At 49.8% G+C, this 27,396-nt stretch overlaps 2 protein-coding genes across 2 annotated transcripts; one reads left to right on the top strand and one right to left on the bottom strand.

The window, feature by feature from the left end:
- Positions 1–226: 226 nt before the first annotated feature.
- Positions 227–10,686, bottom strand: NAGPA (N-acetylglucosamine-1-phosphodiester alpha-N-acetylglucosaminidase). Its single transcript, XM_053992344.1, has 11 exons — positions 10,514–10,686; positions 9,781–10,266; positions 6,867–7,006; positions 6,183–6,291; positions 5,835–5,963; positions 4,825–5,033; positions 3,942–3,989; positions 3,481–3,609; positions 2,457–2,588; positions 2,237–2,297; positions 227–1,633 (listed from the first exon to the last, which is right to left on the bottom strand). The coding sequence occupies exons 1-11, from the start codon at positions 10,684–10,686 to the stop codon at positions 1,381–1,383; spliced, it is 1,869 nt and encodes a 622-aa protein (XP_053848319.1). The 3' UTR covers positions 227–1,380.
- A 6,427-nt stretch (positions 10,687–17,113) lies between these two features.
- ALG1 (ALG1 chitobiosyldiphosphodolichol beta-mannosyltransferase) lies at positions 17,114–26,444 on the top strand. Its single transcript, XM_053992214.1, has 13 exons — positions 17,114–17,336; positions 17,409–17,486; positions 18,666–18,769; positions 19,241–19,389; positions 19,888–19,977; positions 20,646–20,756; positions 21,597–21,712; positions 22,598–22,636; positions 23,194–23,253; positions 23,974–24,084; positions 24,997–25,111; positions 25,837–25,912; positions 26,227–26,444. The coding sequence occupies exons 1-13, from the start codon at positions 17,114–17,116 to the stop codon at positions 26,359–26,361; spliced, it is 1,407 nt and encodes a 468-aa protein (XP_053848189.1). The 3' UTR covers positions 26,362–26,444.
- The last annotated feature ends 952 nt before the right edge of the window (positions 26,445–27,396 follow it).

Genomic DNA, 27,396 nt, shown 5'->3' with positions numbered 1-27,396 from the left:
TGTAATCACTTGTTCCTGGTTTTTAACTAAAATGTTTGGACTTTTTTCTACAGAACCAGTATCTTTTGTTTAATTTCCTAGCACAAAGTGGGCTGGAACAGCACAGCCTGCAGTGTGCGTGTTATTAAAAATAAAAGAGCCCTTAGGTTCCACTGGGTGGCTGAGGTTAACTGGGAAAGGATCAGCTCCTTCAGCTGCACATCAGGAATTTGGAGTTTCAGGCAAGTAGCACTAAAAGACTTTATTCAAGTTTTTGTAAATCATAGAAAAATAGAGTCTCTTGGTTACAGCCTGATTTGGTGCCAACACAAAAATTACACATCCTTTACTTGGAGAGGTAAAAAGAGAGTGAGTGCATAAAGATGTGTGGGGCTCAGACAGGCTCTCACCCCTCTGCAGCATCCAAGGGGCTCATTCAAGGCTGGGTTTCCCTCACGGGGATGCAAACTCAAAACACTGTTTGAATGTAACTGTGCAAGGACACGTTCCAGATTTCCAGCGGAGGTGCTCGAGATCTGGGCTGGGCTGGAGCCCTTGCTGGTCCCTCTGAGGAGTGCCCAGCTGGGGCAGGGCAGCCCAGTCCGTGCCATGCCAGCCATGCCAGGCTGTCCCTGTCTGTGTCCTTCCCCACGGGGGCAGCTCCAGGCTGTGCCAGGGTCCCTCAGCCCACGGAGCTGGGCAGAGCCTTTGGCTCCTGGGAGCTGGAGAGATGCACAAATGGAATCTGGGACCTGAGAGGGCTTTTTTGGTGCTGTGCTGCAGGAGCTGCCCCAAAACACAGCACTCATCACCCTCTGGGGCTGCTCTGGCCTGAGGATTGGTCAGGAAACACTCCAGCCCTGCAGGCACTGTCACAACCCTGTGTGTCACCCGAGCCCCCACCATGGCCAGAAGAGGAGGGCTCTGCTGGCACTGGGTGCTGCACCTCCTTCAACACTTCAGAACAAGCTTTTGGTCACTTCTCTGACTGAAATCTGAGATTAGCAAGGAAGGGCAGACACTAATACCCTTAAGCCCAGCTTTGTACTAGAGGCAGTTTAACTAGCATCTTAAAAAGCACTGCTCAGGTGAGCAGGGATCTTTTGGAGGTGCCTGTAACTTGCATCCCTCACCTGTTTCCCTCAAGTTTTGGAAGGAACCAGCCCATCTCCTTTCCTGCTGCAGCTGTGGAATTCCCTCACCCAAGGGATGTCCTCCATCCCCTAATGCTGCAGTCCTGGGTGCTGGGGCAGCAGAGGAAAGGAAACCACAGCCTCAACAGGGCAGTTCTTGGGCCGAGGTTCCTCAGGCAGCAGTTTGAGGCTCCCAATGGGAACAGCCCCAGTCCCAGTTGGTGCTGAGGGGCAATGCAGGGTGAAATGCCTCATCCCATCCATGATTTTAAAGGAACTCTTGGTTTGGGTCCTGAGTGTCTTCGGGCTCCTGAGTGTCCTCAGGCTCCTGAATATCCTCCTGGTCCCAGGCAGCAGAGGTGGGGCTGTGAGGGGTGTCCCCGTTGATGTCCCTCAGGGGGTGGTAGCGATAGTCCCGGTCCTGCTGCTGCCGCCGCCCCTGCAGCACCAGCCCCACGTTCCCCAGGGCACTCAGCACAAGCAGCAGGGCCAGGGCAGAGCTCAGGGAGAGCCACGAGCTTCTGTGGGACACACAAGTCATATCACCAACAGCTCACCGGTGGCACGTGTGCCCAAGTGTGCAGAGGATTGTTCTCCCTTCTCTGTGCTCCCAAGCTTGTGGGCCTGCTCTCAGGCAGGACAGAACCACGGAATCATTTAGGTTGGAAAATCCCTCCAAGATTATAGAGTCCAACCATTCTCTCAGCACTGCCAAGGCCACCACTAACCCATGTCCCCAGCTGCCACATCAACACAGCTTCTAAATCCCTCCAGGGATGGGGACTCCACCACCTCCCTGGGCACCCTGTGCCACTACCTGACCACCCTTCTGTGAAGGAATTTTCCCAATACCCAACCTAAACCTCCCCTCGCACAGTTGGGGCCATTTCTCCTTGTCCTGTCCCTGTTCCCTGGGAGCAGAGCCTGACCCCCCTGGCTGTCCCCTCCTGTCAGGGAGTTGTGCAGAGCCACAAGGGCCCCCTGAGCCTCCTTTTCTGCAGACTGAACACCCCCATGCTCTGTGACAGCCTCTGAGATGCACAGTGAGCCTCCTTTTCTGCAGACTGAACACCCCCATGCTCTGTGACAGCCTCTGAGATGCACAGTGAGCACCAAACACTTACTCTGACAGAGAGAACTCTTCTTTGCTATTTTCCTTTTTCTGGGAAGCCAAACACTGTCCAGCTGGAAAACAAAGAGAGAAGAAAAATGGGCCAGGGTGTAAAAGTCCCCTAAAAAAGAGCAAGGTAAAGCAGAGCTGGTGAGGTGACTAAGCAAACACCATTATGCACTAAAGCTGCTCTTCCAGCTTTTATTCAAACCCCACCCCCTGCAGTCGGATACCTCTGTGTAAGTGGTCCTGCAGTGCCCCGTGGTGGGTGATGTTGCAGCTGCCCGTCTCGGGGTCACAGGGACACGAGTGGTCACACTCACAGCGGCTCTGGCAGCCCGGCCCAAACCAGCCCAGGGGACACTCTGGGGATGGGGATCACAAAGGGATTGGTCATTGCCAAAGCTCCACCTGCTCTGAGGCTGCAGGCTGTGGCTGCAGCTCCCTCAGCTCAGCTGAGCCTGCAGCAGCCTGGGAGCACCGTGCTGGGAGTTCAAGGCTGCTCTTTGGTGTGCTTCAGAGGGAAGGTTGTGTAAATCTGGGATCACAGAATCATGGAATGGTTTGAGTTGAAAGGGACTTTAGAGCTCATCTTGCTACAACCCCCTGCCATGGGCAGGGACATCTTCCACTATGCCAGGCTGCTCCAGGACCCGTCCAACCTGGCATTGAACACTTCCAGGGATGGGGCAGCCACAGCTTCTCTGGGCAACATCTCTGGGATGGGATTGGCTGAGTGTTCCCAGGCTGGAACAGAGCATCAGTGACAGAATCAGGCAGCCAAGAAGTTCACACCCCCCTGTAACTCAGACACAGGGAGCCTGGAGTGGTTACCAGGCAGAACACTTAGCACTGGCACAAGTAGTGTGAGGGTGGGATGGCAGGACAGCCCTCTGGAGCATTCCACAGGCACTGACCTGCATCACCTGAAGCCTGGGCTACAGCAGGGCCTGGTGCAACACCCTGGAGCAGAGGATGTTTTGTGTTCACCCAGGAGCTCTGGGAAAAGAATGCAGTTCTTTGGGGCTGAGACTAAGCAGGAATCTACAGTTTTCCATTGATGAAGCAAATTCCTCTTTCCTCTCTGCTCCTTCCTCTGCTTTTCAGCCCATTTGGGTAGGACAGGCAGGCCCAGAAGAGCTGGGAGCCAGCTGGTGATGGTCAGGCCTGAGCTACCCTGGCAGAACTGCACCCAAGAGGAGGCTCAGAGTGACACAAAATGCTGTCCCCAGCCCCAGAGGTCGCTGAGAGCCTTACCATGCTCACAGCTGGTGCCGTAGAAGCCGGCAGGGCAGGAACAGGCTCCGTGCACAGGGTCACAGGAGCTGCCGTGCTGGCACCGGCACTTCTGGCTGCAGGACTCCCCGTAGGAACCAGGAGTACAAGCTGCAGGAGACAAGCAGAGGTGTCACCAGGGCCCTGGCAGCAGAGGTGAGCAATCCCAGCACACAGCCACAGCTCATCCCTGTGGAGGGATGCTCAGCAATAAGCTGAGTGTGTGTCCTGAACAAGGAGCAAGGGCTTGAGTGTCTCCCACCAAGCCAACTGCAGATGCTCCAGCTGCAATTAAACACACACTGCCAGAAAAGAGCAGCCCAGCCCACAGGGTGGCCTTTCCCTTCCCTGCTCCCCCCCTCGGGCAGGCAGCTGTTGGAAAGTGGCTCCCCCTGCCCTCTTCCTGCCTGTGAAGAGGCAGTGGAGCAGCAGTCAGTATTTACCTTCAGTGCAGTTGCTGCCAGTCCAGCCGGCGTCACACAGGCATCCAGCTATGCAAACACGGACCAGGCATTACTGACAACAACAAAACACTTGCAAGCAGCAAGGACTTGAAATTAGGAGCCTCTGCCTCTTGAGGTGCCCTCTTACCCCTGCCAGTGAAGCCCCAGAAGAGGAACCCTGCACTCACACAAAGGGTGGGTTCACGCACCCCCCCCCCTCCCCAGCTGCCAAATGCAGCAGAATCTCTGCTGATGGCATTCCCTGGGATCAGCTCTGGGGCAGCTACTGGCAACACCTGCACCCACCAAGATCTGCCAGCCACTGCACTGGGGCACACCTGAACGAGAGTGGAGTCAGGAGCACAGGAAGAGGGTAACAGCACTGGGCACAGAGGGGCAGAAGATGGGGGGCAGACATTGCAGCAATCCCTCAGTTCAGATTAATGGAAGAGTAGCAATTGCACCCTTGTAAAAATTATGAAGTAGGAGAGGCAGGTGAAGAAGGAACAGTAAGGGCAGCAGACAGAAGCAGCTGCTGTCACACAGCATAATACACAGCCCTGTCCATCAGCAGCCTCACAACAAACCCAGAGCACAACCCCGGGGCAGAAAAGGAAACTGAGGCACAGAGCTTGAAGTTTCCAGCCCCGAGCCCCGGCCCAGCCCTGCTGCTGGCTCCTAAAGGCAACGTGTTCTGACCATCTGTGCCTCGGATGCCGGAGAGGGGAAGCAGCCCAACCCACCCAGCTGGTGCCTGGCGGCAGGCACGCTGGATTCCCCAGGGATATTCCCCAGGGATGCATGGCCAGGTCCTGCCCCCCTGCTGCGCCCCAGGCCCCTCGGTGTCACCGGGCCCCCCGGAGTCACCCGCCCAGGGACTCACCGGCGCTGCAGACGCCGCGCAGGCTGCAGTTGGCGGGGCCGCAGTCCAAGGTGTCACAGGCGGGACCTGCCCAGAAGGGGCCGTCGCAGCGGCAGTGCCCGGCCACGCAGAGCCCGTGGCCACTGCAGTCAGGCGGGTCACAGCCCGGCTCGTGCACACACACCACGGTGGAGATGCTCCGGGGACAGCGCCACATGCTGTTAAAAGAGCTGGGGACAGCAGAGGGGACAGCCTGAGCTGACCCTGCACTGCCCAGCCCAACACAACACCCATTACATAACCCAGAGATTTCCTCCTGAGCCACGCTGCCAAACATGAACGTTAATACTGGGAAAATATAAACATAAAACTGCATTGGAGTCAAGGTTTGAACTGAGCTATAAATCCCATCTGATAGGTATCATTTCAAACATGGAATTACAGCAACACAGTGCCCCTTAAAGCAGTCCCAACTTCCCTCATTTTGACACCCAGCACACATTTTCTTGAACATTATTTGCTTTGATATAAATTATATCACTGTAGTTATGGCAACTGAATGTTAATTAAATCCTGTCATGTTTACAGTCAGAACTGACTAAAAAGCTGAATTTAAAACAAACTATTCTTTAGATTCCCTCCAATGAGGAAGGGCAGGGTCTCCCAGTCAGTGTTTCTCTTCCATAATAATAAGCTGCTGACAGATCTCTGCTAATTCCTATGGATGTGCACCTCTGAATCTCCCAGACTAAGAGCTGCTGCCTTATCCGATTCCCACATCAGCCACTCAGTCACAGCCACAGCTTTGCTGCCTGTCTGGAACCAGCTCAGCTTTAATCCTTGATGACTAAGTGGAAAAAACATGGAGTCACTCAATCTCTTTAAATTCTAGAGCTGCTCTCTCCTGCAGATCCTGTCACCTGCCTTTGCTGTGCCCTCCCAGCCAGGCCAGGGTGTGGGGCTGGGCTCTGCACCCTGACAGGAGCTGCAGGGCCCCTGGGCAGCCCTGGGCACGAGCCAGCAGCACTCACCAGTGCTCAGAGGGGTAGTTGGCCAGGGTCCCGTTCAGGACCAGCGTGGCAGAGCCTCCACCGTCCAGGTTGATAGCGTTGATGACTCCCTGCTGCTTCAGGAATTCTGCCATTTCCCACAGGTTGACCCTGCAAAGCAGAGCTTGTTTGTTGATTTGCCTTCAGTGAAGCTGTTAGATCAGGAGCTTGCTGCTCTCTGTGGTCGAAGGGGAAGCTCTCCCATCCCAGGCACCCTGAGGAGGGCTCTGTGAGCCTTTTCTGGCTCTCCTGAGCTCTGCAAGTCTCTGCCTTAAAACATGTCCCTGACAGCTGCAGTGCCCCTCCAGTCCCAGGAATTCAAGCCCTTACCCTCTGGACTCTGTCTGTCCATCCACATGAACCAAGACCAGCCGGCCCTGACGGTCGTGTCCCACCGCAGTCCTGGCTGAGATCACATTGATGAACCTGTCGAAGGTTCCTGCAGGACAGGGAACAATTCACACTCAGATGGGGGACAGGATGGTCTGCCAAGACACATGTGTCTGCACAAGAGCTCCCAGCAAGGGCCTCATCTGAACTGAAACACAGGGAGAGCACAGCCCAGCCTCCTCTCATTCATCCAAGCTCTACAAAAGTGCTCTTGATTAAGTTTTTTTCTGGCACAGGCAAAAAGCAGGGGATTTACAATCCCTTGGCTTTACACTCCTGTAAGAGGCACCTGCTTTGAGTTTCTCTGGACAGGTTTAGACAGGATAGGAATTCTTGGCTGTGAGGGTGGTGAGGCCCTGGCACAGGGTGCCCTGAGAAGCTGTGGCTGCCCCTGGATCCCTGGCATTGTCCAAGGCCAGAATGGACAGGGCTTGGAGCTACCTGGGACAGTGGAAGGTCCCTTCCCACGGCAGGGGTGTGGAGTAAGATCACCATTAAGTTCCTTTCCAACCCAAACTACTCCATGATCTATAAAAGTTGGACTTCTCAAGTGCCCCTTCTCCCCAGAGTCCCAGGGGAAGGACAGTCCCTGGGCAGGCTGAAGGCAGGCTCCACAGTATTTACCTGTGGTTTGAGTGTCACCACACTCGGCCGCCCGGCTTTGGTTGACGTACACCTCTCCATTCCTCAGCAGCCAAACCACCCCACTCACGAGCTGCACAAAAGGGTTTGACTGATCCAGGACATCCTCCTCAGACAGGTAACTAGGAACAGAGGGCAGCAGGGTTACCCACAGGCACGTCAATCAGCCTCTCCTGCTGCCAGCAGGCCCCTGAAGCAGGGAGAAGGGCAGGAAAAGGTAGAATGAAGAACAGCTACATCCAAAACCAGGGGCCAAGCAGTGTGAAACATCACTTTAGGAGCCAGAGCAGCCCCTGTTCTCTGCTCCTCTACACAAACCCACAGCTAATGAGAACCCCAGGCCACTATGCCTCAAACAATGTGGCCAGCAATGGCAGCAATGTGACCAGTGGATCTGAGCCAGGGTAACAAGAGCAGAAAGCATCTGGCAGAACACAAGGACACAGCCACTGCCAAATACTCAGGGATCTGTGGAAGCAGCTGTAACATCTTAGTGCCTGTCAGCTTCTAGTCTCCAAAAATGTGACACCAAACAGCTTTGGAGAACATTTGGAGCTACAGCATCCAGCCTGCCTGTAGCTGCACTGGATGCCACCTGCTCCTTCCATCTGGAAAGGAGATTTCCCTGCTCCTGCAGAGAGCAAAAGGACTGTTCAGGTACCAGCTCCATGCTCAGGTGTTGTGTGTCACCACAGGGTGCTTCCTGAGGGATACTGCTCTCTCCTGAATTAGGGTGATGGGGAACACCTGCCTCAGGGGAGCCTGGTGCTGGGGGATGTTTGCAACTGAGAGCATGGGAGCAGGGGCTGGAGCTGGACAGCTGTGCTCTGCCAGAGGTTTTGGGTTTAAAGGTGACTTTTTTGATGTCTTGTGGGAGCTGGATGCTCAACTTTTGTTTGGTATCCGTGACTGTGGGCAAACAAAGCTTTGTGCTTTGTAGAAAGGTGTAATTGGAAATACCCGAATGGAAAACATGCAAAACGAATTCCCTTTTCCCATGGGAAAGGAACAAGAAGACAACCTGAACATGGCTGAAAGTAGATCAAACTACAAAACAGTTTGGGCAGGGACCGACAGCTTTTAAAGCCTGGATTCACCCACTGCCAGCCCAGGGAGCAGCAGCAGCTCTGCAGGGGTAACTGTGCCCTGGGCTGTGTCCTGCTGGGTGTGATGCAGGGTGAGGGAGTGAAGGACTTTCCCCACTGTCCTGACAGCCAAAATTACTTACACCCAAACTATTTTTCTGATCATGGTTTGGAAGGCACAAAGCCACCAAACATCACAATAGCTCCATTTAACAGGGACATCCTGCCAGAGCTGGGGAGCAGCAGGGCAGAGCTGAGGTTAAGGACTCTACAGTGACCCTGAAACTGCTGTTGGTCCCCTCTGCAGAAGGCCCCTCACTGAAGGGACATATCACTGACCCACCCAACACCTCTCTCATATAAATCAAGGCCATGGTACTCAGGGCTGCCAGAATGGCTGCAGGATAAAGCCCTGGTTTGGCACGCTCAGTGTGGCTTTGCAGGGATCCTTCCTGAGGCCTGGGAGTGAGCTACCAGAAGGTGGAGGATGAAACTTCCAGGCTGCTGCTGCTGCATCTTCTGAGACCAGCAGAAGGGTCCTCAGAACCCTTCTGGGACTTTTAGGATCCTCCTGCTGCTGGGAAAGGGCAGCTCCTGGAGGCCTTGTGTGGTATTCACACATCCTTTGAACAGAGAGAGACACAGACTTTCCCAGGAAAATCCTGGGCAAGTTGGTGTCTCTCTCTGTTCAAACTATATGTGAATACCACAGCCTTGCACTCCAGGGGGCACTCCAGTCTCTCAGTCAAATATTCCTCATCAGAGGGTGATCAGAACTTCTGTCTCCATCTGCTTGGGGAGGGTCACATGCTCAGGTGAGCAAGAAGGCCAGTGACACCTGGCCTGGACCAGCCACAGTGTGGCCACAGGCTCAGGGCAGTGACCATCCCCTGTGCTGGGCACTGCTGAGGCACCTCCAGTCCTGAGCCCCTCATGACAGGAAGGACACAGAGGGACTGGAGCGTGTCCAGGGAAGGGAACAGAGCTGGGAAGGGGCTGGAGCACCAGGAGGGGCTGAGGGAGCTGGAAAGGGGCTCAGCCTGGAGGAAAGGGAGGCTCAGGGGGGACCTTGTGGCTCTGCACAACTCCTGCCAGGAGGGGACAGCCAGGGGGATCGGGCTCTGCTCCCAGGGAACGGGGACAGATTGAGAGGGAATGGCCTCTAGTGCCAGGGGAGGTTCAGGTTGGACATGGGGAAAATTCCTTCATGGAAAGTGTGATCAGGCACTGGCACAGCTGCTCAGGGCAGTGGTGGAGTCACAACCCTTGAAGTGTTCCAAAAAAGCATTAATATGTTCAATCACAGGTTTGCCCAGAGAGGATATGGAGTATCCAACCTTGGAGATGTTCAAAATCCAACCAGACGTGGCCCTGAGCAGCCCACTCCATCCAACCTGTGCTGAGCAGGGTGCTGGATGAGGCACCTCCTGAGGTCCCTTCCAAAGCCAGCCTTTCTGTACTGCAGCCAGAGCACAGACACTCTGCTCTGTGTCTCCTCTGTGGGGAAACAGAGCCTTCTCCCCTTCTACCCCAGCCAGTGTCCCTGCTGCAAGCTGGGAGAGGAGACACTGGAACCTAAACAGCTGGAGATCATAACTTACTGAGCTTCTCTTCATCCTAGGACACGAGCCAAGGGCCACAGACATAGCTCCATGAGGTACAGCTAGAACATCCCTAGCTTCAGCATTCCAAGTGAGCTTCTGCTTTAACTGGGGAGGCCAAGGAGGCAGTGCTGGGATGAGCTTCCTGCCCAGTTATGCCTGAAAGTCTTCAGGCTAGAGAGCATTCTCCAAACAGCCCCCAGCTCTTACCCGAACACCATGGTGCCATCTTTCCGGATGCCAAACTGAGCGTTTTGTAGGCCTCCAGAGTCTCTCACCAGCCTCCCATCGCTCACAACATTCCCAAGGCACTCTCCAGTTTCCATGTTAAAGTACCCGCCGTTCTGGGCCACCAGACACTTCCTGAGCTTTGCAGTCTCCTCCACGGGGGCTCTGCGTTGAGCCAGGCAGCCGCCGGCACCGCCCGGCTCCAGCACGGAGAAGGTCCTCAGGGGGTTCCTCACGAAAGTGAAGTGGCCATAGATCACCTTGCGGTCGCTGCCCTCCGGGTGGATGTACGAGACAAACGTCCTGGTGACAGCCACCGGGCCGGCCGCGCTGTCGTCGCCGGGCCACGCTTCGTGCGTGACGTTGCCGTACCTGAGGGGCTGGCAGTCCCTGACGCGCCTGTGGCCGTGCCGAGGGCCGTGCTGCCCGGGCGGGTAGGGCTGCAGCAGGGGCTCGCTGCGGGGGCTCCTGCAACGACAACACCCGGTTGTCCCAAGGCCGCAAACGCGGGGGGATGAGAGCGGCGCGGCTCGGGGTGGGCACGGCCTCGCTGACACCCCAGGCCCGCTTCTCCCGCGTCCCCGGTGTGACCCACCGCGGCTCAAGGGCGGCCGTCCCGCTTGGCACCCGCTCCACCAGCCCGACCTCAGGGCACCGGGAGCCCCCGGAGCCGGGCACAGCCGCGCCCCGGAACAGACGGCGCCCAGACACTCACCCGGCGCCGCGGGCCACTTGCAGCGAGCCGAGCACCGCCAACGCGGCCACCAGGACCGTCCCGACCCCTGCTCGCCCCGATCCCCGTCCCGGGGCCGGGCCCGCCCCGACCCCCGCCCGGCCGGGACCCCCACCCGCGCTCCCCGCGCTCCCCGCCGCCCCACACGCCGCCATCTTGGCAGGCGCTCGGCGCGCGGGCGGCGGCAGCGCCCTCTGGCGGCTGGCGGGGCCTGAGGGGCGCCGGAGCGGGGAACCGGGAGAGCTCCCACAGGGACACGGGCCGGGAACCGGGAGAGCTCCCACAGGGACACGGGCCGGGAACCGGGAGAGCTCCCACAGGGACACGGGCCGGGAACCGGGAGAGCTCCCACAGGGGCACGGGCCGGGAACCGGGAGAGCTCCCACAGGGACACGGGCCGGGAACCGGGAGAGCTCCCACAGGGGCACGGGCCGGGAACCGGGAGAGCTCCCACAGGGACACGGGCCGGGAACGGGATAACTCCCACAGGGACACGGGCCGGGAACCGGGAGAGCTCCCACAGGGACACGGGCCGGGAACCCGGGCTCCGAGGGTCCGGCTCTTTCTCCACAGCTCCGGTGACACTCACGCGTGTCACGGACAGCACAGATCATACAGATCATCCCTTACAGCCACTGCAGATCCATCACCCCCTTTCGGAGGATTATCCTGAATCTAACTTCAGTGCCTGGATCCTCTGGTACACCATAGCTAATGGACTAATGATGGAAATGAGCTGTAGTTTACAAACCTGGGAATATAATCTTTCAAGAAATGTCTTAGTCAAATATATTATTAAAATAATTAAATCACAGAATCATTGAATGTTTAGTGTTTGAAGGGGCTTTAAAACTCAGCCACTTCCACCCCTGTCATGGCTGGGACACCTTCCACCATCCCAGGCTGCTCCAAGCCCCGTCCAGCCTGGCCTTGAGCACTTCCAGGGATCCAGGGACAGCCACAGCTGCTCTGGGCACCCTGTGCCAGGGTCTTCCCACCCTCCCAGGGAACAATTCCTTCCCAATATCCCATCCATCCCTGCCCCCTGGCAGTGGGAAGCCATTCCCTGTGTCCTATCACCACATTTTTTATCAGTGTTTATACTGCTGGAGTGGAATTTAATGGGGTGATAGTGGCACTCAGCCTGCTCAGAGAGAGGGCAGGCAGCAGCTTGGTTTACTCAAGGAGTAGTAATTATGTCCATGTTTGCCCATAGTAGCAAAACTCTTTACTAAGGTATTCGAGGACTGAGATATTCAAGGAGACAAATTCCTCCACTCTCAGCCTGTGGTTCACTTGCAGCAGTGGCTTTGCCCACCTCAGACATGCAGCAGGTTCTTCACAGGCCACATTCCCTTCTGGGAGGAATGGGGGGTCTTGGACACACAGCATTCTCCTTGTCTTATCTCATTGTCAAAGTCCCTCCCCAGCTCCCTTCAGGCCTTGATTCCATAAATGAGGTGGAACAACGACGGGAACGACCCCTGTGCCCTGGGCACCGGGGCTGTGGAGCCACAAGCTTGAGGCTGTATTGCAGGAGGAGAACCCAGTGTTTCCATAGCCAGTGGATTATACCTCAGCTTTCCCAGGATAAGCAGACCTGGTTCAGGTAAATAAATGTGCTGCTGTCTCAGGTGTCTCGCAGGTGGGAAAATGGAGTTTTATATCACAAATTAACCAGAAAACTCGCTTAGGACAAGCCAGTGTGTTAAAAGATCTTAGCTTATGGGTTTTTATGCCTCCAGTTTTATTCAGCCATGGAGAACTGCAGGTGTCCTGCTTGTGTTTCCAGCTGGAAACAAGCTGTCCAGTGGAACTCCAGTATTGTAAAATGCAGGCAAACCCAGTGGGAAGAAATGCTGATGTCTGACTCAGTTCAGAAGACTGAATGATTTCTCTATTATAACTATGCTATAATACATTAATATACTGTATAAAGGAAAATACTAAAACTACATACCTACTTTTTCTAACTACCAAATCTAACTCACACCTTGTGACCCTCTTCTTAAGAATCCAGCCACAGGTGGATTGGATTGGCCACCAGGCTCACACAATCCTCACCAGAATCCAATCAAGCAATCACCCCAGGTAAACAATTCTCCAAACACATTCCACATGAGAAAACAAGGAGCAGAAATAGAAATTGTTTTCTCTTTCTTTCTCTCTGTGCACCTCTATGAAAAATCCTGAGAGTGAAATGTGCTTGCCACACTCCAGGGTGGCCTAAAGGTGGTTTTCATTGTCTAAACTCAGCTCTACATAAAGCATAAATAGAGCGCTCTGGGAGTTCACTCAGCTTTGTGCTTGGTCTTTTGCTCAAAGAGCTTCACCTTTTCACAGGGATCATCGTGTACTAAGGGCTCCAGTGGGAGGTTTCCACCCAGTTCCCAAATTCACCTGGTCTTTTCCATGAGAGAAGCCTGGAGAGCCTGGAATCACATCATATACAGTGTAGAATCCATGGGCCAAAAGTCACCTTTGGAAATCCACAGGGAACAGAAACCTCTTCCAAATTGGAATGAAAAACAAAGCAGTATTTCAAAAAGGAATAGTCTATCCTTTCCATATAGTGCCTTTGCTTTTCAGTTTACTTCCCCCTCTAAAGCAGCTCCTTCCACCTAATTAATATTAACTGGAGTACAAGGGACTTGTTTTTTCCAGAATTGCTCAGAGGAAAGGGTGGCATTGCCAGAATTCCAGTGTTTGTTTTGCAGAGACACATGATTTCCCCACTAATTGAGATAACTACCTGCTGTTAAAGATAACCAGTATCCATTCCAGGTTGTGTCACAACCACATTCATGTCCCCAAAATGCAGGGTCTAAAGTACATGTGTGTGCAGGGGCTGGGAAAATGCCTTGTGGCCACACTGTGCCGAATGAATCTGAGCAGCTGAGCTCTGGTATGAAGACACACTCCCAGCCCTAACTGAAGTCTATGTCAGGCTCTAAGTCAGAATCTCTCTGTTTTATCCACTCAGTGGAGGTCAGCCAGTGGGTGTTTTTTTTTTCTGCTATCAGAGTGAATATCATGAGAAGAGTGTGCATGCTGATGTCTAGATCAAATACTAATTCCAATTATATATTGGAATACAAGGCAGATATTCTTCTGTCTTGAGCCTCAAGTTCAGTCCAGCTCTGAAAATTTGGGCATGACTGCAATTAGGAAGTGTTTTATCCTTTTCCTGCAATTTGAAAGCTTTGTATTGTGAAACAAACTTTTACTAATTTGAATTTCCCTGTGGCTGATATGGCTGAATTTCCCATATGGCTGATAACCACACTGGCTTTGCTTTTCCTGATTATCTGCCTTCTTCCTCTTCTATGCCCTGGGAGGAATAAAAAATGTATTTCTATAATCTAAACCTGTACCTGCCTGAAAAGCTGTCTAAACCAATACAAACCATTCAGGGGAAACTGTCTTTGGGAAGTTATGTAAAAATTTCCTAGGTCACTTCTTTTACCTTCACTCCTTCCTTAGGGATTTTTTGGGTGAGGAGAAAATGAATAAAGCAGATAAAAAGCAGCTGGTGAGGTTAAAAGGCAATTGCAAGAAGGGTGCAGAGTTTGGAGTGTTTGAGGAAAAAGGAGCATTAAAGGTGTCTTTTCATGCAGTGGGTTGGAAAGAGATAATCTTTAGTCCTTTAAGGTCCTTTGCAATCCAAACTTTTCATTGATTCTGTGATCCTGTGCCATTTTCCCTTCTGACAAGAAGGTTGGAAGGCTTGGTGAAAAGTTTATGGAAACAGCTGACATTGGATGAGGTAAAGCAGGTGCAGGTACTAAGCAATAACATTAATTCAGTATTTTAGAGCATGGGGATTATTAGAGGAACATTAAGGCCAGTCCTCCCTTCAAACACCACAGGCTTTTAATCTTCAAGACAATGCCCAGGGGCACCCCAGCAGCACCAGAGCAGGCCGTGGGCTCAGCGCTGGGCCACCTGCAGTGGCATTTCAGGCCACCTGGAATAGCTTCCAAATTGAGGCTATTCTGCAGCAAATTCCTTTCATCTCCACTGTGGCAAAACACAAGAAGCAAATTACCTTGCTGTTAAAAATGGCCATAATTTATCCCTCATGATATAGCACAGTGCCTGTGCTCGGAGCCCTTTGGAGTCATGTTGAGTTTGTGAGGAGTTAGCCTGTACCCCGCAGTGCATGTGTGATTCGTGCAAATACTTGTTACTAAGATATTCCATGTTATTTTTTTCAGTGCAAATTAAAAAAAAAAAAAAAAAAGAAAAAAAAAGAAAAAAAAAAAAAGTGGGTTTTAAAAGGTTTCAACTACATATATCACATGGCTGTAAGAGTAACCAGGGTAGCAGCAGGCTGTCATGAGATTTGCTTGAGACATTTGAATTGGAGACTTCTGGGATGAGAGAAGTTCCATGTGTGAGAGGGATTTTGGCTTCTCTGTCTCTGTTTATTGCACTCACAGCAGTCCATCGAGGGCAGGAGGACTGGGGATGGAGCTTAAACAGACTATTTCTAGGGTAAGTGCAAACAGCATTTCCAAACTTTCTGAAATGGTCAGGAAGAAGAGACAGGAAAAGGCTTTTGTAAAACAGATCTGCTATTCAATACATATGAAAAATTCTCTGGGCAGAGATCAGTAGTCTCTGAAAATGCATTTCTCTCAAGTGCATCCCTGTTCTCAAAGCTCAGCCAGAAGTGATGAGTGCACCTTCTTTATCTTTTTCCAGCTAAGCTCTGAAGATTACATAGGTCAAAAGGACTTTTATTGCAACTCTACCTTCATAAACTAAAAGTCACCACATCCCTAAAGCTGAAACACTTGTGATTTTAAGTACTTTGATAACCTGCAGAAAATACAGCTGTATGGAGTTGGGGTGTTATGCCTGATAGCCTGCAAGAATCCATCAGTCCCTCATTCCATTGCAGCCAGGACATTTGCACTTTATTCAAGGAAGTAAACAGAAAAGCAATTTGCATTTTACATTAAAATAGTACAGGCAAGGAGCTGTCAGGTGAGATAGGAGGGACTGAAACGAGGGATTCCCACAAGATCAGTCCTCCTACAGGCTGGAATGGATGTGTGTCTGCCACGGTGGGGCTGCGTGTGTAACAGCAGGAAGGGATGTGGGGCTTTTCTTGAGGAAACCTTGGATCCCCAGGGAATGGGCACAGCCCCGAGGCTGCCAGGGCTCCAGGAGTGTTTGGACAGCACTGCTAGGGATGCCCAGGGTGGGATTGTTGGGGTGTCTGTGCAGGGACAGGGGTTGGACTGGATGATCCCTGTGGGTCCCTTCCCACTCAGAAGATTCTATGATTCCATGCTTTGTCAGTAGAAAAATATGCATTCCGAGCAGAATCTTTGAGCAAACATTCCAGGCTTTATTTTGTTGTGGAACTAGTCTGCCCACACTTGTAATTCGTTATATGTTTTAGAAGGGAAGAATGGTTTCACTGTTACCACCTACTAGCTAATTGGCAATATGGAGAGTTACGCTGGAAATGCAACAGCTGACATTTGCCTTTGTCAAAGGGGGAAAAGAAACCTAACTGGAACAGCAGGACACCATTCAGATGGGAGGCCACAAGGGCCTGCAGAGAGAATCGTGGAATTGTGAAATTTCCTGGTTGGGAAGAGTCTCACGGGGATCACTGAGTCCAGCCCCTGGCCCTGCACAGACCCCCCAACAATCCCACCCTGCGCATCCCTGAGATCATTGTCCAAGCACTCCTGGAGCTCTGGCAGCCTTGGGGCTGTGCCCATTCCCTGGGGAGCCTGGGCAGTGCCCAGCACCCTCTGGGGGAAGAACCTTTCCTGATATCCAGCCTAAACCTGCCCTGGCACAGCTCCAGCCGTTCCCTTGGGTCCTGTCCCTGGTCAACATCTGTTCCTGTCCCAGCCAACGTCTTTCATTTGTGTCTTTATCCCTGTTTGTAGTGAAAAAAATACCATCTGTTCTCTGCCTTGTTTGACAATCCTATTGGATTCTTGGCCAGTACAACTGACTTAATATTAAACTTTTGTACAACTTAATGATTTTTTCAGCGTGGTGTTCAGTCACTTCCAAGGTGCCAATGTCACGAGGCAAATATTTCTGTCAGTGGGCTTCTGTTTGTTCTGTGTTTCCACCAGAAAACAGGGATCAGCAAGCTGAAAATAGATGGAAATTGTTTATTAGACACACATGTGAGAAACCAGTGGGATGCAGATGTTGAAAGGATTTAGTACCTAGTAGGATAAGGGATTGAGACAACTGAGGGATAGCACAGAAATATGTAGAGTATTAACTCAGATCCAGAGAAGATCTAGTTAGAATTCAGCTGAATTCAAACTACGGAAAAGCACACGCATTGGATGGTGACCGGGCTGCACTGAAATCGCCCCTGACTTCGAGATACTCTAAGATTTACCAGGAAACCCCAGAGTGCGGCCGAGTGTGCAGTGCCGCTGTTGATGACGCACCCTCCGTGCTGTCATTAATTAATTACCCGTTCTCTCGGTAATTGCCCGCTCCCGCGGCCGGCCCGGGGTCCCCTCAGAGCGCGGCTCCTCCGCGCCGCCAGGGGGCGCGCGCGGCGCCTTTCCCGCCTTGCGGCGCTCTAAGATGGCGGCGGCGGGGCCGTGGCCGTGGCCGTGGGCGGCCGTGGCGGGCGCGGTGGCGGCTCTGCTGTTTCTGCTGCTGCTGTGGCGGCGGCGGCGGCGGGCGGGCGGCGCAGGCCGGGTGTGCGTGGCCGTGCTGGGGGACCTGGGCCGCAGCCCGCGGATGCAGTACCACGCGTTGGCGCTGGCCCGGCACGGGCGCGAGGTCGCTCTGCTGGGCTACCTCCGTGAGTGAGGGGGCGGCCGGGGCCGCGGGGCCGGGCGGGGCGGCCGGGTTTGACCGGGCTCTCCCCCCGCAGAGACCCGGCCGCACCGGGACGTGCTGCGCAGCGAGAACATCCGGCTGGTGCCCGTGGCGGAGCTGAGCGTGCTGCGAGGTGCGTGCGGGCCGGGCCGGGGAGCCGAGGGAACCGGGGACCATCAAGAGCCCGCAGCGTGTGCGGGTGCAGGCCCGCCGCACGCACAGCTCCGCACCCTTGGCTGCCTTTCTCTGTTAAACAGGAGCCGCTGGAGTTAAACACCTGCCGCTACATTGCTGCTGTTCACACGCAGAGTAAAATGTGGAAATTATTTTCATTCTACCTCTTTCTCCCCCACCTTGTGTTTAGCCCTGTTGCGCAGAGAAGCTGTGGCCACCCTGTCCCTGGAAGTGTCCAAGGCCGGGTTGGACAGGGCTTGGAGCAGCCTGGGACAGTGGAAGGTGTCCCTGCCCATGGCAGGGGGCAGAATGAGATGACCTTTAAGGTCCATTCTAACTCAAACCATTCAGTGAATGCAGGATTTCTTTCTGTACAAAATACAGAATGAGAATTTGTAGGGATGACGAGATGTTTACATAGCTTTACAGTGATCGTAGAATAAAATTACAGAGGTTGCAAAAGCCCTCTAAGAACATTGAGTTCACCCATTCCCCCAGCACTGCCAAGGCCACCACTGACCTCTGTCCCCAAGTGCCACCTCCACTTTTAAATCCCTCCAGGGATGGGGACTCAACCACTGCCCTGGGCAGCTGTGCCAGTGCCTGACCACCCCTTCCATGAAGAAATGTTTCCAATATCCAACCTGAACCTCCCCTGGCACTAGAGGCCATTCCCTCTCAATCTGTCCCTGTTCCCCGGGAGCAGAGCCCGACCCCCCTGGCTGTCCCCTCCTGTCAGGAGTTGTGCAGAGCCACAAGGTCCCCCCTGAGCCTCCTTTTCTCCAGGCTGAGCCCCTTTCCAGCTCCCTCAGCCCCTCCTGGTGCTCCAGCCCCTTCCCAGCTCTGTTCCCTTCCCTGGACACGCTCCAGCCCCTCAGTGTCTGCCTTGGAGTGATCCAGCCTGTCCAGATCCCTCTGCAGAGCCTTCCTACCCTCAAGCAGATTGACACTCTCACCCAGCTTGGTGCCATCTCCAAACTTGCTGAGGGTGCACTCAATCACGTACCCAGGTCATTGGTAAAGTGTGTCCATTTTCATGTTATTTTGACCCTGTCTCAACAGAGCTGCTTAGTTCTGATGTTCACATTTCTGTGGGGAGAGCTCTAATACTCTTACCTGTTTTTCTGTCACTTTGCAGTGGGTCCAAAGCTTTTCCAGTATGTCCTAAAGGTGCTCGTGCAGTCAGTGCAGTTACTGTACACGTTGCTGAGGATAGAACAGCCATCCTGTATTCTTCTTCAGGTATGTTTTGTGTTGGGACTAATTTCAGTACAAATAAATAGTGCTATGTTACAGGACGTTTTTAGCCATCTCAGACATTGTTCTAATTATTTCAGAGCTGAACTGGCCTCATCAGTGGTGTAAACCTGTATCCAGCTATTTTTTGGCTCTAAACTTTGATTGCTCTGTTAACAAGCCAAGTTTTCTCTTCCCATTAGTTGTTGTGCTTTCAAACCTCATTGCCATGGGTAGCAGTAGAGAATAAATGTTACTGGAAGTGTTGGTGTGTTTAATGGAGGGGAATTTTGATCTTGATCCAAGGGTTAAATTTGAAGTACCTGCCAGTGTTCGTAAGTGAATACAGAGTCTCTGTTCATGAAGCTCCTTTAAGGTGATGCAACTTCAATTTGATTTTTTGTTTCTCGTAATTGCTTTGTGTTTGTCACTTGGTCACAAACTCTCTTATGCTATTTTGGTTTTGTTTTTGAGCAGAATCCCCCAGGCTTACCCAGTATAGCTGCTGCCTGGGTGGCAGGGCTGTGGTGGGGGAGCAAACTCATCATTGATTGGCACAACTATGGGTACACCATCATGAGCCTGAGTCATGGGAGGAGCCACCCACTGGTCCTGATTGCAGAATGGTTTGTACAGTCATTTCTGCTCTTTAGAAATGATGTGCCTTGGTGAATTCAGAATGGAGGCCAGTGGGGAGAATGTAATTGGCACAGGGAGGGGTTTCTGGGCTTTGCTGTGTGAAAGTGTTTCTGTTCTGCAGCTGCTTTGTTGAACACGTGGGAGGGGGTTGCAGGAATTAGGCAGGTTGCTTTTACCTACCTATGCAAATGTTGATCTTGTTATTGGAATTGCTTTATATGTCCTGGGTCTTTTATTCTCTAATGCTGCTTTACACTCCAGCTCTTCTTTGAACAGCTCCTTGCTGAAAATAATTAGTTATGTGTAGTTAAAGGCTTTAAAGGCTTTGGAGAAGAGGAGTCCATCAAAAATTGGTGATCAAATTTCAGTTCTGGGGGCAGTTGGGTTTCTTTGGGTGTTGTTTGGCTTTCATCCAGCATGGGCACTGGGAGCAGTTGCTGCAATTGCCTGCCTGTGGTTTCTGACTGATATTTCATTTTTGTCAGGTATGAAAAGCTTTTTGGGCGCTTGTCTGACTATAACCTGTGTGTCACTGATGCCATGAGGAAAGATCTCTGGGTGAATTTCAAGATAAAGTAAGCCATGTGCCTCAGACAACTGAGTGTGTGTGTGCTAAGTAAATGACAGAACAGATCCCTGAGGATTCAGGATCCAGATGGATCTTACAAAAGCAGCTCTCCTGAGCTCATCCATCACCAGTGAAACACATCAGCTTGGTTTTGTGATGGGCCACTATAGTGTGGGCATTCAGGAATCTTCATCGTCCTTCTAAACTAACACTCCACTGACTGAGTGGCAGCCCAGGAGCCATGGAAGTTTGCTGCAGGTTGCCTGTGGAGCCAGAGAGGGACGGGTATCGCTGGGATTTGAACAATTACTCTGGCCTGCCAGCTTATCTTGAGGCCTTCAGGATCAGAGTTGCTCAGGGGCAGTTATGAAGTTTGAAAATCAGGACAGTGATGTCTGCAGTTTTTACAGGTGCATTTCACCCCTAGAATAAGCACACAAGAAAGGGGTTCCTTGTTACTTGTGCCCACCTTGGTGTGTTCCAGCAAACTTCAGGAATACAGGAAGTTGTACGAGTCAAAAAATGAATTACTTTGCTGCATAGTTAAGTTTTTTTAGTTAATGTTTTAGTTTTGTAGTTATTTTTTTCTGATTACATTGTTGCAGCCTGCCACTGTGCCATGTGCATGTTGTTACATCTGTATCTTATTTAAGCTGCACATTTATTTCCTCCCAGGGCTGTAACGTTGCATGACAAACCAGCATCTTATTTTAAGGAAACACCATTAGACCTCCAACACAACTTGTTCATGAAACTTGCCAAGGACTACGAGCCTTTCAAAGCACGGTATGTGCAAGAGCAGCTGCCCCTGCAGTCCTTAACCAAGGGACATGGAGTTGTGGCACTTAAGTTACCAAAATACTTGTGTGGGGTATTCTGAACCCCAGTAGGCACAGGGGGCACTGAGGTGCCTTAATTGTCACTAGGAGAGGCCAGAAGAAGTGAAATGATTGAGCTGTGGTAACACCAGTAGTAGAAGTGTTTTGTTTCTAAAGAAGTTGGCATAAGCACTGAGGCAATCTGTGCTGAGTGTCAGGGGTGGAACTCTGCAGGAGTCTGCTTGCCACTGACCCACACTGCAGTAGCTGGATGCTTCCTTAATAGCATCCCTTCCTTAATTACTGTGCAGAGCCTTCAGGATCTCAGTCCAAGTGTTAAACACTTCACTCTGGCAGTGCAGGATGTCACCTATAGCAGATGTACCAAGGAGCTGACTTCACCAAACTAAGGCTTGAAAAAGAAGTGAAATCCACAGTGCATGGTAGGGATTTTTTGGGAATGCCCAGCTCAGAATGTGTAGGTTCTGAGTTTAGTTGAATAAATGTGCTGTTGGCCTCCATGCTGTGGTGTGAGACAGACTGTGGAAAGGGAGGCTGACTCTGCTCAACTTGTGAAGGAAAACATTTGGCTGGAAAGTGGAATTGTGCCTGTAGCAGCAGGAAAGGGGGAAAAATGGCCTGCCCTGTCCTGGTATTTTTGTCATGTAATGATTCTGTTTCTAGACAAGCTGAGCAGCAAATCTGAAGCCAAATGTGTGGAAGTTGGTGCCAGTTAAGCAGAGTGTTCCCTGCTGTTGCTGGCTGTGTGTATAGCTCATGCTCAGGAAGTTGTGTTTCCATAGTACAGAGCTGCCAGTCCCAGTGCTGACAGATCAGCCTTCACCGAGAGGGATGGGAGCAGTGGGAGTGTGCTCAAGTCCAGGGGCCGGCCAGCCCTCCTCATCAGCAGCACCAGCTGGACAGGTTGGGAATCGGTTTTATTTTCCATATCAAATAGGGCTGGTTGTACTTTCTCACACTTGAAGTTATGTTTGTCCTTTATTTTCCTGGGAGAATTTGAAGACAAAGTGTGTATGATGCAACTAAATGTTGTGTAACTTAAATAATACTACAAATGAATGATTTTTTTTGAAGTTGTATTTTAATTATAGAGCTCAACTTTAAGAATGATTAAAAGAGGTTTCCTATTTGTTTTTTTTTAGCTTTCATTCTAGACATACAGTCTTGCATGGTGGTGTAAAACAGATGTAGAAACTCAAATATTTACTCCTTACTGAGCACCCTGCAGGTGTCTCTGCCCCATGGCAGGAGGCTGGGATGAGATGAGCTTTAAGGTCCCATCCTGCCCAAACCAATTTGAAATTCCATGATTTCTGATGGTGTTTATTACATAATTATGTACTTTTTTTTCCTCTGTATGAGGAAGCGAACGGAGACTGGAAACAAATCCATTGCCGGTAACCATGGGCAGGATTGTCTTTATCTTTGAACAATCAGGGCAGTTTTTGCACTTAATTCTCAGTTTTAGAAACTAGAAAATTTTATCTTGATAGCTTCAAAGATATACAGTATTTGTAGCTGGTTTGTTTATCATGTTGCCAACAAGCAAAATAGATAAACACTGTGCATGATTATGGACTTTTATTTATGAAAATAAACTAGGGGACTTTTAATACCACATTTCAATAAATAGTAAACTTTAAGTACAGACTATGTACTTAACCTTTGAGTACTTGGTCTGTATTTAAATAGTGTAGTTGAAGGTGAGGAAAATCTCAATTGTTATTTAAAGTAAAAAAACTTAAATGGTAGAAATATGGACGTTACTAAAAAAGCCTTCTCTTTCAGAGGATGAAGACTTCTCAGTCCTTTTAAGAGCTTTAGAAGGTTGGTATGAAGGAATTGATCTCACTGTTTCAAGGAGATCTTCTGGACACTTAAGAAGGGTTTTGCTAAAGAGCAATGCTTCTATATTCAGGTGAAAATGCAGTTGTGTTTGATTAATTAGCACTAATTGAAATATAGCAGTGCAACATCTGAATTCAATTAGAGGAGTTGTCAGGGAGAGTTAAATCTCTAACTGGCTCCTAAACTGCAGTTTTATTTTCTGAGCTATTACATCTACTCTCCACAGGTATCTGCTAATGGGAAGGGAGGGAATACTTTGTCTTAGCTTGTAGACTTTGCAGCTGCAATTCTAAATTGATCTATTGAAGCAACTGATTGGGGAGCAGTTGAAGAAATGCTTCATGCATAAACAGCCTGATTTATTTCTGGAGAAGTCTGTAAATGTTAACATAGGTGAATTTACTGCTGTGTTACTCATACATACTTGTAAGGAAATAGCTTGTAGTGGGAAGCTGAATAATTAATGCACTGTCACCACTCTTCAGCCAAGCACCCTGAGATTTGTCAGCTCTGACCAGTGCTTTTATCTTCTCCAGATTATGAGAGGTTTATCAAGGAGGGAGCCAGGCTTCCAGCTTTAGTGTGTGTGATAACAGGTGAGAATGTTTGTGTTACAGTTCTTTCAGTATTAACAGAAGGTTTAGTTGTCATTTTTGTTCTGTGCTGACTCTTCTGTTGCTGGGGGGAGAGAGGAGGGACTGTTGCCTTTGTGTCTGGTTATAAGGACAGTGATTTATAGCTGAGTTATTGCACCATCCACCAAGTATGGCACATCCTTAAAGAGCCTCCTTGTCTGCTCCAGCTCTGCATGAAAAACAATCTAAGGTCAAGGTTAAGATGATGCTGCAAAAGCAATGTCAGAAGCAGCAGCCTCAAGCTGTGCCAGGGGAGGTTTAGACTGGATATTGGGAGAATTCCATCATGGAAGGGGTGGTCAGGCACTGGCACAGCTGCCCAGGGCAGTGGTGGAATGCCCATCCCTGCAGGAATTTAAAGCCCTGTGGGTGTGGCTTTCGGGTTGTGGGTCAGTGTTGGCCCTGGCAGTGCTGAGGAACAGTTGTACTTGATTGGAGAGGGCTTTTCCAACCTTACAAACTCCATGATTCTACATTTATGGAAAACTAACTGAAATACTGAGTAAGAGAAGTCCAGGTGCACATTGCTTTCAAGGGAACTTAAGACTTTTCATGTCTTTTTAGGGTACCACAAGTGTTGTATCCTGTTTGTTCACCTGATCCAACATGAGCTTGTATTTCACAGACCACACTGTTTTCAGTCATCTCGATAAAACTTTTTTTTTTTTCTGTTTTACACAGGTAAAGGACCTCTAAAAGATTATTACAATGGACTGATCCAAAAACTGCGCTTTAAGCATATCCAGATCTGTACACCATGGCTGGAAGCTGAGGATTACCCTCTTCTGCTTGGTAAATAGTGGGTGATGGAAAAGGCTTGAGGATGTGTGGGAAACAGCACAGTTGCAGGGGGCTGATGCAGACTTGGAGAATATAGTCAGGAATGTTGCTGGTTAGTGACAGGATATTCATGGATTTGACTCATTCCAGAAAAGCTGCTGAATTCCTCTGGCTGGCTTTTCCCTGTTTTCCCAAGAAGTAGCTGTGGTGCTGTTTCAGCTTGTTCTTTGCACTCTTTGTTTCTTCCAGCTGTGCTGAAATAGAGGTGCCTGAGCATGTTCTACTTTACTTTCAAGATCACTCCAGTAAATGAAATGAAAAAGTTGGCTGAGCAACCAAAAGTAGCTGAAATTCTAAATTAACATGTCATTGGAATGTTATTCCCTCAGAATCTTCATTACAAAAGTGGGAGTAATAGAGTTATAAAATACATATTCCATGTGATCTTCATTCTGCAGGGTTAGAGCCTGACAATTTATGTGGCTGTAAAACACTGTTTATTTGGCCCTTTTAAAATAATGAACATAATGTCTGTAAAATCACACTATAATTCCTCTGTTTGAGCTGACTTCAGCTGGGAGAGGTCACTAGTGAGGTCACAGTGTATACTGATGGGGTTGTGATGGGGTTTTCCTTTACTTACCCATTTTTAGCAGATTAAGAGGCAGAAAGGCTGTTTTAAGATACGTAAATCTTCAAAATCCCCTTTAATTTAATGCACTCACCTCCTGCTTTTCTAAAACATAACTAATTTTGAGTCCCAAAACACCCTGTGCTTTATTTTTTTCCCTGATGGCTTGAAATTGTGTCTGGGTAGTTGAAAGTTTCACTTACACCATCCAAAGCAGCACAAAAATAAAGGTTTGCAGGAGCACAGAGGAGTTGCTTTCAGAGAGTTCAGACTGTGTTGTGTTGGCTTTTCAGGCTCAGCAGACCTGGGGGTGTGTCTCCATAAATCCTCCAGTGGTTTGGATTTGCCCATGAAGGTGGTGGATATGTTTGGCTGCTGTTTACCTGTGTGTGCCATACATTTTGAATGGTAAGAGCTTATTCTGTTACAGCTCAAGGGAATCACATAAAACAATATTCTTACAAAGCCAGAGTTCAGCAGCTACTGCAGGAATTCAGTGAGATTCCTGTATTTTGCCATTTTTAAAATTCAATAAGATAGAAGTCAAGGTTGTTTTAAGTTTAAAAGTTAATACTAGTTTCTACAAAAATGGGAGTATTTAATGCAAGCACTTGCCTTAAAAAAATCCCTGTATTCCATTGTTTCCATATATTTAATTAAAAAAAAAAATCTTTATTCTGCATAGACACACCTGTTCAGTGAAAGACTGAGAGTATGCATGGGCATTCTTGGAATTTATGGTCCTTTGGGAAAACAGTAGCTTTAGAAAAGAAGACAAATTCCTGAAGATTTCATGATGGATCATGAACAGAATTTCCTTGTGGAAAAAAAATCTAGTTTGAAAGTAGATAATTGCCCTGGTTTTAATGGATGTCCAGATGAGTGGCACAAAGACAGAATGAGGGCCTTTTGGTACGGTTGTGGTAGATTTAGTCTGACACAGAAAGGAGAAGTCTTTAACTGTTTAACACTGCCTGTTTAACTCCATTATGTCAGGTGTGGAGCTTGTGACATCTGGGGCCATAATGATACAGATACCCTGGTTTGGTCCTTTGGATGTCACAGGGCAACATTGTAAATGTCCCACTCACTGCTTTTTGCCTCAGTTTTCCTTTTCTGACTTTTTTTCACAGTTTACATGAACTGGTGAAACACAATGAGAACGGTCTGATATTCAGGGACTCACAGGAACTTGCAAAACAGCTGAAGGTAAAGGCTCTGACTGATTTCTGTCCCCCCAGAAATAACCCCAGAGGTGCCACTGTGTAAGCAGCCTTTTTAGATCTGAACATCACCTGTGTGTTTTGCATTCTCACAAGGTACTGCCTGGCCTGGAGAGCATTGTTTGCCTCACTTCTGTTTGAATGTGAACCTGAAGCTGGCAAAAGCATTTCAAATTTTGTCCTTGTTCTCTCTTTATGGGGCCAGACCTCAGAATTGCAGCTGTAGTTGAGGGAGGCTGGAATGTGCCTGAAATGGAACATGACAGTTATTTTTCTGTGGTTTTGCTTTTTAAATTACAGATGCTTTTCCTGGATTTCCCTAGCCTGGAAGGGAAACTTCACAGCTTCCGAGAGAACCTGCGAGCATCCCGGCAGCTGCGCTGGGACCAGAGCTGGGACCAGATTGTCCTTCCCTTGCTGGGCAACAAGGAATGACTGGAGGGAAGGAGGGTGTCAAACACATTCCTGCAGCTGCAGAGATTTGGGAAACAGTGAATAAACACTTCGTATTGTCTGTACTTACAGTTTCTAACTCCTTTGTCTTGGCTCTCACTCTCTTCCTTTACAGTTTCAGCTTCCTGGGTGAGTAGGAGGTGCTGAAGGTGCTGAGGCTGTTTGTTGTGTGGGAACCTGTGCTGCTTGAAGGGCCCTTTTTGGTGGAGATCCTTGAATACAGATAAACTATTGCCAGCTTCACCTCCTGTACAGTCAGCACTTTAATAGGTGGCTTGGGTATGGTTTCTTTGGCACATGGCAGATGCTTTTCATTTGAGTTGTTTCATTTCAGCTGATCAATTTGATGGCCAGTTAATTGCCCAGGCACTGAATATCCTCCTGTGCAGTTTTATTGAGACAGAACCATTTTGTTTTCAAGTTGTTTTTCCTTTTGACAGTGTGTGCAATAGTGTGGAAGCACAGCACTGGTGTGTGACAGCTTTACTGGGCACTTAGAGCAAAACAGAGCATGCAGTGAGTTGTTCTCCTTGTACTCTGAAATGAATGTGCCCATTTACTTTGGGAAAGAACATAAAGTTCATCTCTTCTTGAACACATGAACAGAAAAGGGAAAAATAAACCCAAAATACATGAACAATGGACGTATAATTTAGTCAAAAGGCACTTTGCTTTGTGAGTGCAGCCTTCAGCTTTTTATTAAGCTCAGTATTCACATGCAAGCCTAATGCTTACAAGATTTTTTTCATCACCTTTTTGATGATAAAATAGATGTCAGTCATTGGTAAATATACTTGGTTTGGACTCTGTTTACTGCTTCTCAGAGCTCCTGCTTCAGGGTGGGAGGTGAGGACAGTGGGTTCAGTACCAGCAGTTTTAAACTCTGAGCAACTATTGAATATCTGCTTTTGTCAAAAGAGAAAAGGTGAAAATAGGGCCAGGTTGCTTTACTGCAGGATTTTGGAAAAACCTCCAGCTTATTAACTGAAGAATGATTCATAAAGATTGATTTGCCAA

Source organism: Vidua macroura, chromosome 16 (genome assembly GCF_024509145.1).
Source record: "Vidua macroura isolate BioBank_ID:100142 chromosome 16, ASM2450914v1, whole genome shotgun sequence".
In the NCBI taxonomy this organism is placed as follows: domain Eukaryota; kingdom Metazoa; phylum Chordata; class Aves; order Passeriformes; family Viduidae; genus Vidua; species Vidua macroura.
This window is presented reverse-complemented; position numbering and strand designations above follow the sequence as displayed.